Source organism: Sparus aurata, chromosome 10 (genome assembly GCF_900880675.1).
Source record: "Sparus aurata chromosome 10, fSpaAur1.1, whole genome shotgun sequence".
NCBI classification, from domain to species: Eukaryota; Metazoa; Chordata; class Actinopteri; order Spariformes; family Sparidae; genus Sparus; species Sparus aurata.
This window is the reverse complement of record NC_044196.1, coordinates 4,610,060-4,629,436: the sequence shown is the minus strand read 5'-3', so window position 1 is coordinate 4,629,436 and position 19,377 is coordinate 4,610,060. Positions and strand designations below refer to the sequence as shown.

At 38.6% G+C, this 19,377-nt stretch overlaps 5 protein-coding genes and 1 pseudogene across 5 annotated transcripts; all 6 read left to right on the top strand.

Annotated features, from left to right (window-relative positions):
- Window positions 1-660: 660 nt before the first annotated feature.
- On the top strand, window positions 661-1,647 carry LOC115590410 (trace amine-associated receptor 1-like). Its single transcript, XM_030431765.1, is given in 4 exon segments — window positions 661-949; window positions 1,022-1,335; window positions 1,337-1,433; window positions 1,436-1,647. Coding segments are annotated over 4 exon segments (912 nt in total).
- Window positions 1,648-3,094: 1,447 nt separating this feature from the next.
- LOC115590409 (trace amine-associated receptor 13c-like) lies at window positions 3,095-4,117 on the top strand. Its single transcript, XM_030431764.1, has one exon. It carries the CDS (start codon window positions 3,095-3,097, stop codon window positions 4,115-4,117), a length of 1,023 nt encoding a protein of 340 aa, XP_030287624.1.
- Window positions 4,118-6,400: 2,283 nt separating this feature from the next.
- Window positions 6,401-7,417, top strand: LOC115590408 (trace amine-associated receptor 13c-like). Its single transcript, XM_030431762.1, has one exon. It carries the CDS (start codon window positions 6,401-6,403, stop codon window positions 7,415-7,417), a length of 1,017 nt encoding a protein of 338 aa, XP_030287622.1.
- Window positions 7,418-11,458: 4,041 nt separating this feature from the next.
- Window positions 11,459-12,454, top strand: LOC115590407 (trace amine-associated receptor 1-like; annotated as a pseudogene).
- Window positions 12,455-12,972: 518 nt separating this feature from the next.
- LOC115590406 (trace amine-associated receptor 13c-like) lies at window positions 12,973-13,998 on the top strand. Its single transcript, XM_030431761.1, has one exon. It carries the CDS (start codon window positions 12,973-12,975, stop codon window positions 13,996-13,998), a length of 1,026 nt encoding a protein of 341 aa, XP_030287621.1.
- Window positions 13,999-18,086: 4,088 nt separating this feature from the next.
- On the top strand, window positions 18,087-19,109 carry LOC115590405 (trace amine-associated receptor 13c-like). Its single transcript, XM_030431760.1, has one exon. The coding sequence runs from the start codon at window positions 18,087-18,089 to the stop codon at window positions 19,107-19,109; it is 1,023 nt and encodes a 340-aa protein (XP_030287620.1).
- The last annotated feature ends 268 nt before the right edge of the window (window positions 19,110-19,377 follow it).

Sequence of the window (19,377 nt, the reverse complement as noted above, 5' to 3'; positions counted from 1 at the left end):
ATTATAGAAATACTTTTTTTTTTTACATTTTAATATCTTGGTTATCTCAAAATATTTCATGCAAATTTTAACTTCTTAACAACTGGCGTTTTATCTTTAACTTGTTCCCAGGAGAGAGAGAGAGAAAAGAACAAATAATCTTTTTTACATAACATTGGCCATTGCTAATGACATACACAGTAATTAATCTAGCATACTTTCATTAAATAAATCCATTCAAGCTCAAATATAAGGGTTTATAATTAGGCTATACTGAGCCTCATCTATTTATACCAGAGATTTTCTTAAAATGAAGTTAACACCTCTTAGAAAAAGGTCACCTGGGGTAAAACTCCCCCTGCTACCCTGATTTGCATTTGTATAGCTCACAGCATTTTCATTTACATGTTAAAGCCTCCCCTAGAATCAGGGGGAGGGGGGTCATGGGGGGGCAACTGCCAAGCAAGGCCCACGTCAATTTCCGACAATTTACGTCAGTTTTCAGTGTTGCCTGCAAATTGCCGCAAACCTGAAATTCCACGTCGAAAATCTCACTTTTCATACAGTGTATCCCACTGCACCGGCCCCTTCTGAACCCTCCATTTACAAAATAAAAAAAATGTAGCATCAGCATACTTGATTCCATTCCTGAATATATCATTCTTATTGCCCTCTAAACAGATGGAGCCAGTACTCTGCTATGAGTCCAGAAACAGTTCCTGTCCAAAGACCATATATCCTTTGCCCATACGCATCACCCTCTACATGATTCTTGGAGGCACAGTCATCCTCACAGTGTGTGGAAACCCTTTGGTCGCCGTCTCAATTGCCTATTTTAAGCAGCTCCATACTCCAACCAATTACCTCATAGTGTCTCTGGCTGTGTCTGACCTTCTTTTAGGATTGTTCGTCATGCTGCCCAGTATGATTCAATGTGTGGAATCTTGCTGGTATTTTGGTGATGATTTCTGTCAAGTCTATATGAGTTCCAATGTTATGTTATGTACAGCATCAATACTAAATTTGTCATTTATATCACTTGACCGACACTATGCTGTTTGCCAACCTCTACTATACAGAAGAAACATATCTGTTAATGTTGTGTTGATCATGATTCTGCTCAGCTGGAGTATTTCAGCTCTCATAGGCTTTGGAATTATTTCTCTGAAGTTAAATATTTGGGAGATTGAGGACTTCTACTATAATCACATCGCCTGTGAAGGAAGATGTGTTTTGTTTCAGAGTGGCCTGTCACGTACAGTCTCAGCAGTAATTTCCTTTCACATTCCAGGAATTATAATGCTTGGTGTTTACCTGAAGATTTTGCCCGTGGCACTGAGGCAGCTTACAGAAAACAAGCTGTATGAATTCAACAAGAATATCTAACACAACCCAGACAAAAGCCACTAAAACACTTGCTATCATAATGGGGGCGTTTCTTTCCTTTTGGACTCCTTTTTTGTGTGTAACACTATTGATCCCTTTGTCAGTTACTCAACACCACCAGCATTGTTCCACACGCTGGTATGGGTGGGCTACTTTAACTCTACTGTGAACCCTATAATCTATGCATTTTATTATAGTTGGTTCAGAAAGGCATTTCGATTGTTCACTTCAGGTATCATTTTTAAATCTAATATCTCAGAGTCAATACTTGTCACAGAATAAATTGATGAAAAGTAGATGACTCAGACACCTGGGTATTCCTCGTACAGAAATGAAAAGGTTGGCTAGAAAATGGTTGTAAAACTGGTTGAAAATGTTGATATTGATCGATAAGTTTCCAATACCATTTTTTACCTTCTTAATTCTGATACCTGAACTGTGTAGGTACTGATCCAATACTAGTGTATTATTAACTGCTGAGTATTCATTTGGTGTTTGCCTAACAACAATAAAAAAAACAAAAAACGAAACAATTGTAGGCTTCAACAACAAAATAAAGCAGTGCAATGCAACTTTCGTTTGTGAACCTGCAACCTTTCTTTCTTCAGGCTCATACTTATAACTGACACAGTACCACCTTTGAGTACACTTATCAATTGTGTTGATGTGAAAAGGGTTGAGAAGAGATACAGACCCCCTCATATGAAGCAATTCCCTAAAGTACACAACAAAGGGAAGTCATGCTGACTTAAATTGGTCACAGGAAAGCTCAGGGCCCTACACACTTGGACTCTGGCCAAACCATATGTCATGAAAAGCTTGAGCAGGCTCAAAGAGAGATAAACAATATAGTATACAACTAAAAGAAGCATATCAGTGCCCTCTGCCCTCAAGTCATGTCATGAAAGGTGCCAGTGGCCCATTGAGGATGCTCCTTAATCAGTTGGGAAATTCTCACTTGGAAAAAGATTTTGTAGAGATGGCAACTGGTCTTCCAAGAAATAGACAATAGACAATGGTATACTGTCTACAATCACAATTGGAAAAGTGTGATAACACAAATAATTGCCTCTGGACACCTTTTAAAGGGAATAATAATAATCATGCATTTTATTATAGTTGGTTCAGAAAAGCATTTCGATTATTCACTTCGGGTATCATTTTAAAAATCTAATATTTCAGAATCTGATATTTCAGAGACAATACTTGTCACAGAATGAATTGACGAAACGTAGATGACTCAGACACCTGGGTATTCCTCTTACAGAAATGAAAAGGTTGGTTAGAAAATGGTTGGTTGGTTGAGGTTAAGGATGAACATATTGATAATGTAACCATAGTCACACCACATATATGCATTTTGCTTACAGTGCATATATGAACGCACCATAGATGTTGAGTTTGCTTCAGCTATACAGCATCTAAAATCTGTATGTTAATTTAAGTGAAATATGACATATATATACTACTTTCTCAAAACAAAATGACTCTCCACATAAACTCTTGATGTTGGTCGTTAATGTGCACAATCTGGATATTATTCAAATGTGTCAGAGACTGCTTTACATTTATGTTAATGGGAGGGTTCTGATTGGTTGGCACAGTGGGTCAGATTATTTTTAGGTGACTTCTCTGATGTCACTGTGATTACAAGACAGATATTTCAGCAATGTTTCCTCCGAGATCCTCTTCATGTTGGGTTCTGTTGGCATATATTTTGGGGTTAATGATGACAGGTGACTTTTCTCATGAGCAGCTGCAGTACTGTTTTCCAAGCAGCAATGCTTCGTGTATTAAGGCACAGTTAGGTGTGTGGATTAACTTTGCCCTGTATTTGCTTTTTGCTTTAGGCATGCTGGTTACCATTTTAGGAAACTCTGTTGTCATTGTGTCTATATGTCATTTCAAACACTTGCATAGTCCTACCAATGTGCTCATTTTATCTCTTGCTGTGGTTGATCTACTAGTGGGTGTGATTGTGATGCCCGTCAGCGCCATCCGGACTGTTACTGGCTGCTGGTTCTATGGTGAGGACTTCTGTCTGCTGCACTCCAGTTTGGATGTGTTTCTCACCACTATTTCTATCTTTCACCTAGTTTGCATTGCTGTCGACAGACATCAAGCAATATGCAATCCTCTGCATTATTCTAGAAAAATCACAATGTCAGTGGCTGTGATGATGGTATGTATCAGCTGGGCACTGGCTGCTGTCTTCTCTTATGGACTGTTTTATTCAAAAGCCAATATAGCAGGGTTAGAGGATTATATGGCATCAATAAACTGCCTCGGCAGTTGTTTCCTTCTTTTAAACCCCCTTTGGGGAATCTTGGACAGTATGATCTGCTTTTTCTTTCCCTGCACTGTAATGGTTTGTCTTTACACTCAAATATTCTTTGTGGCCAAAGTGCATGTAAGAAAGATTGGAGATATGAGCAACTGTTCACATGACAGAGGAAGAGGAGGATTGATAAGGCAGTCTGAGTGCAAGGCTGCAAAGATTCTAGGTATTGTGCTTGGTGCATACATCGTTTGTTGGATGCCCTATTTTATAAATTCAATAATTGATACCTACACTGGCTTCAGCACACCTGCTGCAATCTTGGAAGCAAATTTTTGGTTGGGTTACTTCAATTCAACCTTAAATCCAATTATTTATGCTTTGTTTTATCCCTCCTTCAAAAAATCGTTTCATTGTATTATCACTCTGAAAATATTTAGCTCAAATTCCTCAAATATGAATGTATCTGTTTAATTGACACATTTACATTCACAAATGCATCGTTTAATATTTTCAAATAAGATTTTCTTTTTAAAACAAAGTCTTGGTAATGCGTTTGCACCAGTGACAGAAAGATCTGTTTTGCTGCTGATGCCAATAATTACATGTTTTTCTAATTCAAAAACCTTTATTACAGTAGTAGTGTGTTTAGAAAAACATTTAATGACAAGATGTATAACTGTATTAAAATAATGTTTCTTGATCAAATTAAGCTGTAAGCTAAAAATGTATGTCTATAGCTGTTCAGTGGTATGTTGGGCTGTTTTTAAATACTGTTTATTATTCTGTTATGTGTTCTGACACATCCAAAAATAAGGCTTCTACATACATACTATCTTGTTTCTTCACAATTTCATCTTGTCAACTTTGTCTACAGACAGAACCAAACTCAACTGAATGAATGTGAGGAAAAACATGGACTAAAACCGTTTGAAAATATTTGAATAGAGGAGACTATAGCAAACCTTTTTTAAGAACATGTCATTAAATCACATTGTCCCAGAGAGCAGCAGAGATCTCTCAGCTCAACTCATAATTTTGTTCACAGCCTTAAATTGTTCATATATCGAAGACTTGTTATTACCAATTTTCTTAATACCAACAAATAATTGTCAAATATGAAGTGGGTAATTGCTTTTATAAAATTGTGTTGATAGAAAAACACAACACTTAAACATGGCAGAAATCATCTTCTTCATAAAATAAAGCACAGCAGTCTTTGACTGATAGGTTGGCCAAGATACCTGGGGGCCTCATTACAGAAACATCCTGAAACAATTGAAGTATGATCTTAGCTCAGTTTCATATCACATTTAGGATTTTTGGTATAACAGAAACATTCTAACTTAAGAATGGCCTATGTTTGAGTCCATTTTAAGTTCGGATGGAGTTGACCCTATCCTACTGTCACATTACCTGCCACTAGCTGTCAGGTCTACATGACAATGACAAAGATGGGACATCATGAACACTGAAATATTATGATTGACATGCTACTCAAATTATTAATGCAGTAGAAACAAACTTAGTCTGTTGGAGAAGAAAATACTGCTGACCTATCAGCATACATTTCCTGGACCATGTATAAGGAGGTATATTTCCTCACCATGGACACAATTAATGTCTCCAAATCATTGGGACTTTACTTGTCAATACAGCAAGCTAGTCATACATGAGATGAGAAAGCTATTGTAATAGATACAAGCATTAGCATGTACACACTTAACACAGACACAGGCATGACAAGATGAGTGCCAACTGAAGCTGACAGTTCTAGTTAGAAAAATCTAAAATATACAACACAAGGTCTAAAACAGGATAGGACACAGTCATGACTTTATGAATCGCTGCTGACACTTCAGATAGAAAAAGTAGTTAGGAGAAGTTTCTGTAATGAGACTGAAGGAATCATGCAATGAAAATATATAATTTTATAAAATACTAAGATCATTACTCAATATCCTGTTATTGTTAATCAGCCCATAATAATTTAATAGAACATATGTTCACAAAATTTAAACAGATGAGATTCAGTTTAATTTAAACACCGTTTAGTAAACTAGACAAATTAAGCAGGGCAGTTTGCTGAATTATAATATATCATTGTGCTTTGCAGTGCTTGCATTTCTATTTATTGACAGGAAAATAGTCTGTTCAAAAACATCTGACAGAAACATGCACTGTATCCAAGCACAGGGGGTAGATGTATGCTCTGGTAGATGATTTTACTTAGTTTGCAAGGCCTGTACCAACCAGAAGATATTAGGGAAGCATGTCTGCTTGTCTAGAATTAGAATCAGAAATTCCTTTATTCAAGATTCAAGATTCAAGAGGGGTTTATTGTCATTCCAGCCATATACACAGTACGCAGTGCAATGAAATAATGTTTCCCAAGACACAAACAGTGCAAACAAACAACAACAACATAGAACAACAACAACAATACTAAATGCTTTCTTTGCATTGTCATGGTGATTTATGACATAAATATACTACTTGCTCTAAACAAAATGACTTTCCACATACAAATCTTAATGTTGGTCATCATTGTGCACAATCCAAATATTATTCAAATGTTTCAGAGACTGCTTTAAATTTATGTTAATAGGAGGGTTCTGATTGGTTGGCACAGTGGGTCAGATTATTTTTAGGTGGCTTCCATGCTGTCACTGTGATTACAAGACAGATATTTCAGCAATGTTTCCTCCGAGGTCTTCTTCATGTTGGGTTCTGTTGGCATATATTTTGGGGTTAATGATGAAAGGTGACTTTTCTCATAAGCAGCTGCAGTACTGTTTTCCAAGCAGCAATGCTTCGTGTATTAAGGCACAGTTAGGTGTGGGGATTAACTTTGCCCTGTATTTGCTTTTTGCTTTAGGCATGCTGGTTACCATTTTAGGAAACTCTGTTGTCATTGTGTCTATATGTCATTTCAAACAGTTGCATAGTCCTACCAATGTGCTCATTTTATCTCTTGCTCTGGTTGATCTACTAGTGGGTGTGATAGTGATGCCCTTCAGCGCCATCCGGACTGTTACTGGCTGCTGGTTCTATGGTGAGGACTTCTGTCTGCTGCACTCCAGTTTGGATGTGTTTCTCACCACTATTTCTATCTTTCACCTAGTTTGCATTGCTGTTGACAGACAACAAGCAATATGTAATCCTCTGCATTATTCTAGAAAAATCACAATGTCAGTGGCAATGATGATGGTATGTATCAGCTGGGCACTGGCTGCTGTCTTCTCTTATGGACTGCTTTATTCAAAAGCCAATATAGCAGGGTTAGAGGAATATATGGCATCAATAAACTGCCTCGGCAGTTGTTACCTTTTCTTTAACCCCCTTTGGGGAATCTTGGACAGTGTGGTCTGTTTTTTCTTTCCCTGCACTATAATGGTTTGTCTTTACACTCAAATATTCTTTGTGGCCAAAGTGCATGTAAGAAAGATTGGAGATAGGAGCAACTGTTCAAATGGAAGAGGAGGATTGATAAGGCAGTCTGAGTGCAAGGCTGCAAAAATTCTAGGTATTGTGCTTGGTGCATACATCGTTTGTTGGATGCCCTTTTTCATAAATTCAATAACTGATACCTACACTGGCTTCAGCACACCTGCTGCAATCTTGGAAGCAATTGTATGGTTGGCTTACTTCAATTCAACCTTAAATCCAATTATTTATGCTTTGTTTTATCCCTCCTTCAAAAAATGTTTTCATTGTATTATCACTCTGAAAATATTTGACTTAAATTCCTCAAATATGAATGTATCTGTTTAATTGACACATCTACAGTCACAAATGCATCGTTAACATTTTCAAATAAGATTTTCTTTTTAAAACAAAGTCTTGGTAATGTGTTTGCACCAGTGACAGAAATGTCTGTTTTGTTGCTGACGCCAATAATTATATGTTTTTCTAATTCAAAAACCTTTATTACAGTAGCAGTGTGTTTAGAAAAACATTTAATGATAAGATGTAGACTGTATTAAAATAATGTTTCTTGATCAAATTAAGCTTTACGCAAAAATATGTATGCATATAGCTGTTAAGTGGTATGTTGGGCTGTTTTTAAATACGGTTTATTATTCTGTTATGTGTTCTGACACAGCCGAAAATAAGGCTTCTACATACATACCATCTTGTTTCTTCACAGTTTTGTCTTGTCAACTTTGTCTACAGACAGAACCAAACTCAACTGAATGAATGTGAGGGAAAACATGGACTAAAATGGTTGGAAAATATTTGAATAGAGGAGACTGTTGCAAACCTTTTTTAAGAACATGTCATTAAATCACATTTTCAACACAGCCTTAAATTGTTCATATATCAAAGACTTGTTATTACCAATTTTCTTAATACCAACAAATAATAGTCACATATGAAGTGGATAACTGTTTTTATGAAATAAAATTATAAAAAAGAAAAATATTACAGGAACATCCTGAAATGATTGAAGTATGATCTTATCTCAGTTTCGTATCACATTTAGGATTTTTAGTATTACAGAAACATTCTAACTTAAGAATGGCCTATGTTAGAGTCCATTTCAAGTTAGGATGGAGTTGACCCTGTCCTACAGTCACAATACCTACCATTAACTGTCAGGTCTATATGACAATGACAACAAAGACAGGACAACATGAACACTGAACTATTATGATTGACATGCTACTCAAATTATTAATGCAGTACAAACAAACTAAAGTCTGTTGGAGAACAAAATACTGTTAACCTACCAGCATGCATTTCCTGGACCATGTATAGGGGTTATATTTCCTCACCACTGACACAATTAATGTCTCCAAATCATTGGGACTTTACTTGTCAATACAGCAAGGTAGTCATACATGGAGTGAGAAAGACATTGTCATGGATACAAGCATTAGCATGTACACACTTAACACAGATACAGGCATGACAAGATGAGTGCCAACTGAAGCTGACAGTTCTAGATAGAAAATCTAAAAGATACAACACAAGGTCTAAAACAGGATAGGACACAATCATGACTTCATGAATCGCTTTTGACACTTCAGATAGAAAAAGTAGTTTGGAGAAGTTTCTGTAATGAGGCCCCGGGAGTCATGATGATGAAAACATACAATTTCATAAAATACAAGATCAGATGAGAATATCCTGTTATTAATAATCAGCTCATAATAATTTAATAGAGCACATGTTTCCAAAATGTAAACAGTTAGTTAACTTTAAACACTGTTTAGTAAACTAGACATAAACCAAATTTAGCAGGACAGTTTGCTGAATTATAATATATTATTGTGCTTTGCAGTGCTTGCATTTCTGTCAATTGATAGCAAAGTAGGCCGTTCTAAAATCTGTCAGAAACATGCACTGTATCCAAGCACAGGGGGTAGATGTTTCTGGTGGATGATTTTACTTAGTCTGTGATGCCTATACCAACCAGAACATATCACGGACATTAGCTAAGTATGTCTGCTTGTCCAGAATTAGAATCAGAAATTCCTTTATTAGTTCCGCAAATGGGAAAATGTATGTGTCACAGCAGCCAAAGGACAGTTCAATGTAACAATAATAACAATAAATAATAACAATATAATAGAAAGAAATAGAAATAGAAATATGTACATATATAAACATCCATCCATCCATCCATTATCATCCGCTTATCCGGGGCCGGGTCGCGGGGACAGCTGCCTGAGCAGGGACACCCAGACTTCCCTCTCCCCGGACTCTGCCTCCAGCTCTTCCGGGAGGATCCCAAGGCGTTCCCAGGCCAGCTGAGTGACATAGTCACACCAGCGTGTCCTGGATCTTCCTCAGGGGAGGCGTCCCGAGGGCATCCGAAACAGATGCCCGAGCCACCTCAGCTGGCTCCTCTCGATGTGGAGGAGCAGCAGCTCTACTCCGAGCTCCTCCCGGGTGACAGAGCTTTTCACCCTATCTCTAAGGGAGCGCCCTGCCACCCTGCGGAGGAAACTCATTTCGGCCACTTGTATCCGGGATCTTATTCTTTCGGTCATGACCCAAAGTTCATGGCTATAGGTGAGGGAAGAAATGTAGATTGACTGGTAAATCGAGAACTTTGCCTTTCGGCTCAGCTCTCTCTTCACCACGACAGACCGATACACCGATCCGCCTGTCAATCTCACGCTCCATCTTTTCCTCACTCGTGAACAAGACCCCAAGACACTCCTCCACTTGAGGCAGGAACTCTCACCAAACCCGGAAGGAACAAGCCACCTTTTTCCGGTCGAGAACCATGGCCTTGGATTTGGAGGTGCTGATTCTCATCCCAGCCGCTTCACACTCGGCTGCAAACCGCCCCAGGACATGCTGGAGGTCCTGGCTTGAAGGAGCCAACAAGACCACATCATCCGAGAAAAGCAGAGATGAAATCCAGTGGCTCCCGAACCAGATCCCTTCCGGCCCGTGGCTGCGCCTAGAAATTCTGTCCATAAAAATAATGAACAGAACCGGTGACAAAGGGCAGCCCTGCCGGAGTCCAACATGCACCGGGAACAGGTCTGACTTACTGCTGGCAATGCGAACCAAGCTCCTGCTCCGGTCGTACAAGGACCGTACAGCCCTTAACAGAGGGCCTCCGACCCCGTACTCCTGGAGCACCTCCCACAGAATGCCACGAGGGACACTATCGAATGCTTTCTCCAAGTCCACAAAACACATGTGGACTGGTTGGGCAAACTCCCATAAACCCTCGAGCACCCTGTGGAGGGTACAGAGCTGGTACAGTGTTCCACGGCCAGGACGAAAACCGCATTGTTCCTCCTGGATCCGAGGTTCAACTATCGGCCGAATTCTCCTCTCCAGTACCCTGGAATAGACTTTCCCAGGGAGGCTGAGGAGTGTGATCCCCCGATAGTTGGAACACACCCTCCGGTCCCCCTTTTTGAATAGGGGGACCACCACCCCGGTCTGCCAGTCCAGAGGCACTGTCCCCGACTGCCATGCGATGCTGTAGAGACGTGTCAGCCAAGACAGCCCCACAACATCCAGAGACTTGAGGTACTCAGGGCGGATCTCATCCACCCCCGGTGCTTTGCCACTGAGGAGCTTCCGGACTACGTCAGTGACTTCGGCTTGGGTGATGAATGGGTCAACCTCTGAGTCCCCAGCCTCTGCTTCCTCTATGGAAGGCGTGTCGGTGGGATTGAGGAGATCCTCTAAGTATTCCTTCCACCGCCCGACGATGTCCCCAGTTGAGGTCAACAGCTCCCCACCTCCACTGTAAATAGTGTTTGTGGAGGACTGCTTCCCCCTCCTGAGGCGCCGGATGGTTTGCCAGAATTTCTTCGAGGCCGACCGGTAGTCCTCCTCCATGGCCTCCCCGAACTCTTTCCAGACCCGAGTGAGAGTCCTATCCCTGACCCGGAGGCGCAGGGAAGCGACCCTCTCGTTCACCGGGGAAAACTCCCAACACATGGCGGCTGAGCTGGGGAGCTATAAGCAAGCCCACACCAGCTCGCCGCCTCAAACCGCGGGCAACTCCAGAATAGAAGAGAGTCCAGCCTCTCTCAAGGAGTTAGGTTCCAGAGCTCAGACTGTGCGTGGAGGTGAGCCCGACTATTTCTAGCCGGTACCGCTCAACCTCCAGCACTAGCTCAGGCTCTTTCCCCCCCAGCGAGGTGACATTCCATGTCCCCATGGCTAGAGTCACCATCCGGGGATTGGGTCGCTGGGGCCCCCACCCACGACTGCCGCCCATATCCCACTGCACCGGCCCCTTCTGAACCCTCCATTTACAAAATTAAAAAAAATGTAGCATCAGAGTATTTGATTCCATTCCTGAATATATCACTCTTATTGCCCTCTAAACAGATGGAGCCAGTACTCTGCTATGAGTCCAGAAACAGTTCCTGTCCAAAGACCATATATCCTTTGCCCATACGCATCACCCTCTACATGATTCTAGCAGGCACAGTCATCCTCACAGTGTGTGGAAACCCTTTGGTCGCCGTCTCAATTGCCTGTTTTAAGCAGCTCCATACTCCAACCAACTACCTCATAGTCTCTCTGGCTGTGTCTGACCTTCTTTTAGGATTGTTCGTCATGCTGCCCAGTATGTTTGGAGTGTTTCAATGTTTGGAATCTTGCTGGTATTTTGGTGATGATTTCTGTCAAGTCTATATGAGTTCCGATGTTATGTTATGTACAGCATCAATACTAAATTTGTCATTTATATCACTTGACCGACACTATGCTGTTTGCCAACCTCTACTATACAGAAGAAAAATATCTGTTAATGTTGTGTTGATCATGATTCTGCTCAGCTGGAGTATTTCAGCTCTCATAGGCTTTGGAATGATTTCACCGAAGTTAAATATTTGGGGGATTGAGGACTTCTACTATAATCACATCGCCTGTGAAGGAAGATGTGTTTTGTTTCAGAGTGGCCTGTCAAGTACAGTCTCATCAGTAATTTCCTTTCACATTCCAGGAATTATAATGCTTGGTGTTTACCTGAAGATTTTGCCCGTGGCACTGAGGCAGCGTGCAGAAAACAAGCTGTATGAATTCAACAAGAATATCTAACACAACCCAGACAAAAGCCACAAAAACACTTGCTATCATAATGGAGGCGTTTCTTTCCTTTTGGACTCCTTTTTTGTGTGTAACACTATTGATCCCTTTGTTGATTACTCAACACCACCAGCATTGTTTGACACACTGGTATGGGTGGGCTACTTTAACTCTACTGTGAACCCTATAATCTATGCACTTTATTATAGTTGGTTCAGAAAGGCATTTCGATTATTCACTTCGGGTATCATTTTTAAATCTGATATTTCAGAGACAATACTTGTCACAGAATAAATTGATGAAAAGTGGAAGACTCAGACACCTGGGTATTCCTCTTACAGAAAAGAAAAGGTTGGTTAGAAAATGATTGTAAAACTGGTTGAAAATGTTGATATTGATCACCACATTCAATATATGCATTTTGCTTACAGTGCATATATGAACACACCATAGGTGTTGAGTTTGCTTCAGCTATACAGCATCTAACATCTGTATGTTTATGTAAGTGATTAATGACATAAAAATACTACTAGCTCAAAACAAAATGACTTTCCACGTAAAATCTTGATGTTGGTCGTTATTGTGCACAATCTGAATATTATTCAAATGTGTCAGAGACTGCTTTACATTTATGTTAATACGAGGGTTCTGATTGGTTGGCACAGTGGGTCAGATTATTTTTAGGTGGCTTCTATGCTGTCACTGTGATAACAAGACAGATACTTCAGCAATGTTTCCTCTGAGATCCTCTTCATGTTGGGTTCTGTTGTCTGGTTATCTTGGATGTTTTGGCATATATTTTGGGGTTAATGATGACAGGTGACTTTTGTCAAGAGCAGCTGCAGTACTGTTTTCCAAGCAGCAATGCTTCGTGTATAAAGGCACAGTTAGGTGTGGGGATTAACTTTGCCCTGTATTTGCTTTTTGCTTTAGGCATGCTGGTTACCATTTTAGGAAACTCTGTTGTCATTATGTCAATATGTCATTTCAAACAGTTGCATAGTCCTACCAATGTGCTCATTTTATCTCTTGCTCTGGTTGACCTACTAGTTGGTGTGATAGTGATGCCCTTCAGTGCCATCCGGACTGTTACTGGCTGCTGGTTCTATGGTGAGGACTTCTGTCTGCTGCACTCCAGTTTGGATGTGTTTCTCACCACTCTTTCTATCTTTCACCTAGTTTGCATTGCTGTTGACAGACAACAAGCAATATGTAATCCTCTGCATTATTCTAGAAGAATCACAATGTCAGTGGCTGTGATGATGGTATGCATCAGCTGGGCACTGGCTGCTGTCTTCTCTTATGGACTGCTTTATTCAAAAGCCAATATAGCAGGGTTAGAGGATTATATGGCATCAATAAACTGCCTCGGCAGCTGTTACCTTCTTTTTAACCCCCTTTGGGGAATCTTGGACAGTGTGATCTGTTTTTTCTTTCCCTGCACTGTAATGGTTTGTCTTTACACTCAAATATTCGTTGTGGCCAAAGAGCACGTAAGAAAGATTGGAGATATGAGCAACTGTTCAAATGACAGAGGAAGAGGAGGGTTAATAAAGCAGTCTGAGTGCAAGGCTGCAAAGATTCTAGGTATTGTGCTTGGTGCATACATCGTTTGTTGGATGCCCTTTTTTATAAATTCAATAATTGATACCTACACTGGCTTCAGCACACCTGCTGGAATCTTCGAAGCAAATGTTTGGTTGGGTTACTTCAATTCAACCTTAAATCCAATTATTTATGCTTTGTTTTATCCCTCCTTCAAAAAATGTTTTCATTGTATTATCACTCTGAAAATATTTAGCTCAAATTCCTCAAATATGAATGTATCTCTTAATTGACACATCTACATCCACAAATGCATTGTTTAACATTTTTATGTAAGATTTTCTTTTTGAAACAAAGTCTTGGTAATGCGTTTGCACCAGTGACAGAAAGGTCTGTTTTGCTGCTGACGCCAATAATTATATGTTTTTCTAATTCAAAAACCTTGGTTTTGCAATGATTAAGAAAACCTTTACAGTAGCAGTAGCAGTTCCTGAAAACACTTAATGGGAAGATGTATAACTGTTTTATATTAATGTTTTTTTGATCAAATTGAGCTTCACGCAAAAAAGGTATGTGTGTAGCTGTTAAGTGGTATGTTGGGCTGTTTTTAAATACTGATTATTATTCTGTTATATGTTCTGACACATCCAAAAATAAGGCTTCTACATACTATCTTGTTTCTTGACAATTTTGTCTTGTCAACTTCGTCTGCAGAGAGAACCAAACTCAGCTAAATGAATATGAGGAAAAACATGGACTAAAATTGTTTGAAAATATTTGAATAGAGAAGGCTGCAGCAAACCTTTTTTAAGAACATGTCATTAAATCACATTTTCCCCACAGAACAGCAGAGATCTTTCAGCTCAACTGAATTGATCATATATCAAAGACTTATTGCCAATTTTCTTATTACCAACAAATAATAGTCACATATGAAGTGGATGATTTGTTTTTATAAAATTGTGTTAATACAAAAACACAACACTTGGCAGAAATCTTTTTCTTCATAAATTAAAGGACGACAGTTTTTTACTGGCCCCCAGGTGTCTTGGTTACCCAAGATACCTGGGGGCCTCATTACAGAAATATCTTGAAACAATTTCGTATGACATTTTCGGTTTCGTATGACATTTAGGATTTTTGGTATTACAGAAACATTCTAACCTAAGAATTTCCTATGTTGGAGTCCATTTAAAGCTAGGATGGAGTTGACCCTATTCGACTGTCACATTACCTGCCACTAGCTGTCAGGTCTACATGACAGTGACAAAGATGGGACAACATGAACACTGAAATATTATGATTGACATGCTACTCAAATTATTATTGCAGTAGAAACAAACTTAGTCTGTTGGAGAAGAAAATACTGTTGACCTATCAGCAAACATTTCCTGGACCATGTATAGGGGTTATATTTCCTCACCACTGACACAATTAATGTCTCCAAATCATTGGGACTTTACTTGTCAATACAGCAAGCTAGTCATACATGGGGTGAGAAAGACATTGTCATGGATACAAGCATTAGCATGTACACACTTAACACAGATACAGGCGTGACAACATGAGTGCCAACTGAAGCTGACAGTTCTAGTTAGGAAATCTAAAAGATACAACACAAGGTCTAACACAGGATAGGACACAGTTATGACTTTATGAATCGCTGTTGACACTTGAGATAGAAAAAGTAGTTAGGAGATGTTTCTGTAATGAGACCCAAGGAATCATGACGATGAAAACATATAATTTCATAAAATATATCATATCTCAATATCCTGTTATTGTTAATCAGCCCATAATAATTTAATAGAGCACATGTTTCTAAAATGTAAACAGTTAGTTAACTTTAAACACTGTTTAGTAAACTAGACATATACCAAATTAAGCAGGATAGTTTTCTGAATTATAATATATCATTGTGCTTTGCAGTGCTTGCATTTCTATTAATTGATAGCAAAGTAGGCTGTTCTAAAATCTGACAGAAACATGCACTGTATCCACGCAAAGGGGGTAGATGTTTCTGGTGGATGATTTTCCTCGTCTGTGATGCCTATACCAACCAGAAGACATCACAGAAATTAGCTAAGTATGTCTGCTTGTCTAGAATTAGAATCAGAAATTCCTTTATTAGTCGTGCAAATGGGAAAATGTATATGTCACAGCAGCCAAAGGACAGTTCAATGTAACAATAAACAATAATAACAGTAAAAAGCGAAGAAGAAGAAGAAGAAGAAGAAGGAGAAGAAGAAGGAGAGCTAGAGCAGACATAGCAATTTAATTGTATATACACAATAGGTACAAATATTAACAGTGTAATTATAAACAGAGTGGACAGTGTATTGTTATTAATAAATAATAAACATGACTACCATTGAGGAGGCTCTGGAAATTCTGTTTTGGGTGGTGGAAGATAATAATTTGTTTATGTCAGAGAACTTCATTTTTAAATTACCATTAGCTACCGTGGCTCTCTGTTAGTGGAGTGTAGAGAGACATTCAGACAAGGTAGACGATAACCTGCAAGAAAATCCACCCTGAGTCCTTCCTAAGGAAATCCACAGTCTAGCATCATAAAAACAACTTAAACAGATTGTCCATAGGCTTGTATAGGCAATCAAAAGAGACTAGGAAGAAGACGAGGCCTTCTTCACGTCATCCTCCAATCTGCTCACACATGGCCAATGAAAAGTAATCAATATCTATAAATCACAGCAAAATTTTAAATAGGGCCCCTTTGAGTTAGCTACACTGAAAAAAGTATAACCTTGCTCAAATAAAAAAAATGATGTCCAGATATCACATCTAAAATATTTGACTTCACAGAATCTAAATTGAGTTACTTCTTCTGACCTGATTATTTTATGTTGATGTAAACAATAATACTGCACTTGACCCAACCTTAATTCTTTGCCTTGATCCAAATGATTTTCTTAACATTTTAGTTATTGAACTAAAGTAATAAATTGAAATTGAACCAACCTAATGTATTCACTTTTAACTAAATTAACATGAATTAATGTTTGCATTGACACCACTTGATTCGTTTACATATAACCAGACTATTTTTCACATTATATTTGACCTTACTTCAAAAGTAACTTGTATTTACCATTTCATAAACTCTATAAAAAAAAGACTATTGCAGCTCAGCCACAAGGAGTAGACAGAGTTAACATTGGGAATCTCCAGCCAGAGATTCACCTATTATGTAATTTCACATTAACTGTGACCATACGGGAAGTCTCTCCCGGCAAACACTCCTTCACTCACGGTACCAACATTTTATCATCTTTGTTAACTCGACACAATTTAACCACAGAACAAGGATGTGAATTAACCCGCAACTGTCTTACACATCATCTTATTCACAAACACATTCAGAAACCATAATTGCACCAACTCCAACAGAATACCCAAGAGTCTTTGCGCCACAGTCCACAAGGGGCGTTACAAGACACTTGGCAAACAGATCACTTTAATTGTATTTATTCATCTTTAACATATGAACCATATGCAACATATTTAACACTAAAACAAATGAAGGCCAACTGCCTAATCTAAAAGAGGGCAGATATTGTCTGGTCAGTGTGTGAGTAACTCTGAACTAGAACACTAAAACACTAAACCCACTTAAGTAAACAATATCCGTGATGTCAAATGATGCGTCTTGGTTAGCATGCTGAAAGAGAGCTACAGGACTTGACATTAATACTTCATAATACGGCAATTCACATTAGACTCAAACTAAAAATATTACCTGCAGGTCATGAAGAAAAAAAAAAAACAAATTGAGAGAAATCAAAAACATTGTTTTGGGTCCTTTGGACGTATATTTAGTTCAGAATAAATCAAACTTGATGTCTCTAAATGCAAAAAGAATGAGTTTCACAATCAAATCAATAATTTGAATTTAAATGACATTTATTAGTTTGAATGAACAACTGCATGTTACACCTTTTTCAGTGTAAAGGTTAACATTTTAACACACCACATCAACAGCGACCAACACTGCTCATATAAATTCAGAAACTTTTAACAATTTTAAACTCAGTGTGTAGTATGTATCAAGATCAATTAATATGTGTTGATTAATATAAGTATAACATCTTTTGATGTATACTACATTACACAAAACTAAATTATTTTCCCTGTGAAACTGCAAATATGATGACATAATAACGTTGCTTTGGCCTACTTTACATGTATGGTAATAGGAAGCCTTTGATTGGATGGCAAACTGTACCAAGGATTATTTAGGTTGCTTCTATGCTGTGACTTTGATCACAGGAGAAAGGTTTCAGTATGTTTCTGCCGAGGTCCTCTCTCTGTTGGGTTCTGTTGGGTTGTATCTGAGGTTTTGGCATATGTCTTTGGGTTCAGGATGACTGATTACTTTTCTCAAGAGCAGTTGCTGTACTGTGTTCCAGGCAGTAATGCCTCATGTGTTATGGAGCAGTTCGGTTTTTGGACTAATTTTGCCCTCTATTTGGTGTTTCTTTCATGCATGCTGGCTACCATTTTAGGGAACTCTGTTGTCATTGTGTCAATATGTCATTTCAAACAGTTGCATAGTCCTACCAATGTACTCATTCTATCTCTTGCTGTGGTCGATCTGCTAGTGGGTGTTATTGTGATTCCCATTTGCACCATCACAACAATTTATGGCTGCTGGTTCTATGGTGATACCTACTGTCAAATACACACCAGTTTTGATGTGTTTTTCACCACTCTTTCTATCTTGCACCTTATTTGCATTGCTGTCGACAGACATCAAGCAATATGCAATCCTCTGCATTATTCTAGAAAAATCACAATGTCAGTGGCAATGATTATGGCATGTGTCAGCTGGGCACTGGCTGCTGTCTACTCTTTTGGACTATTTTTCTCAAAAACCACTGTTGCAGGGTTAGAGGATTTAATGGCATCAATAGACTGCCTTGGTATTTGCAACATTTATCTTAGCCCCCTTTGGGGAATATTGGACAGTGCTTTCTGCTTTTTCTTTCCCTGCACTGTAATGGTTTGCCTTTACGCTAAAATATTTATTGTGGCTAAACAGCATGTAAGAAAGATTGGAGATAAGAGAACTTGTTTAAATGACAGAGGAAGAGGAGGGTTGATCAGGGCTGAGTGCAAGGCTGCAAGGACCCTCAGTATTGTGCTTGGTGTATTCATCTTTTGTTGGATGCCCTTTTTTATGAATTCAATAATTGATCCCCTCACTGGCTTCCACACCCCTGGTCTGCTCTTTGAAGTATTATATTGGTTGGGTTTTTTCAATTCAGCATGTAACCCCATTATTTATGCCTTGTTTTATCCGTCCTTCAAAAAATGTTTTCATTATATAATCACTCTGAAAATATTTCGCTCAAATTCTTCAACTATGAATGTATCTGTTAAATGACAGATCTATACTCACTGGTTGCCATGAATAATAACATGTTTTTGTGTTTTTTAAAAGAAAGACTACATTACAGGAGTAATGGTACATTTTGTCTGAAAACCTAATTTACATCAAGACTGTCTTTATGTGTGATCATGTTACACCCTGTTTTTCATGAAAAGCTTTTAAGTCCATGAATTAAAGAAAAAAAAAACTAGTAATTATAACTTGTAGACACAATTCCTAGTAATATTAAAATAGAGCCCCTTGATCAATTTAATAATAATAA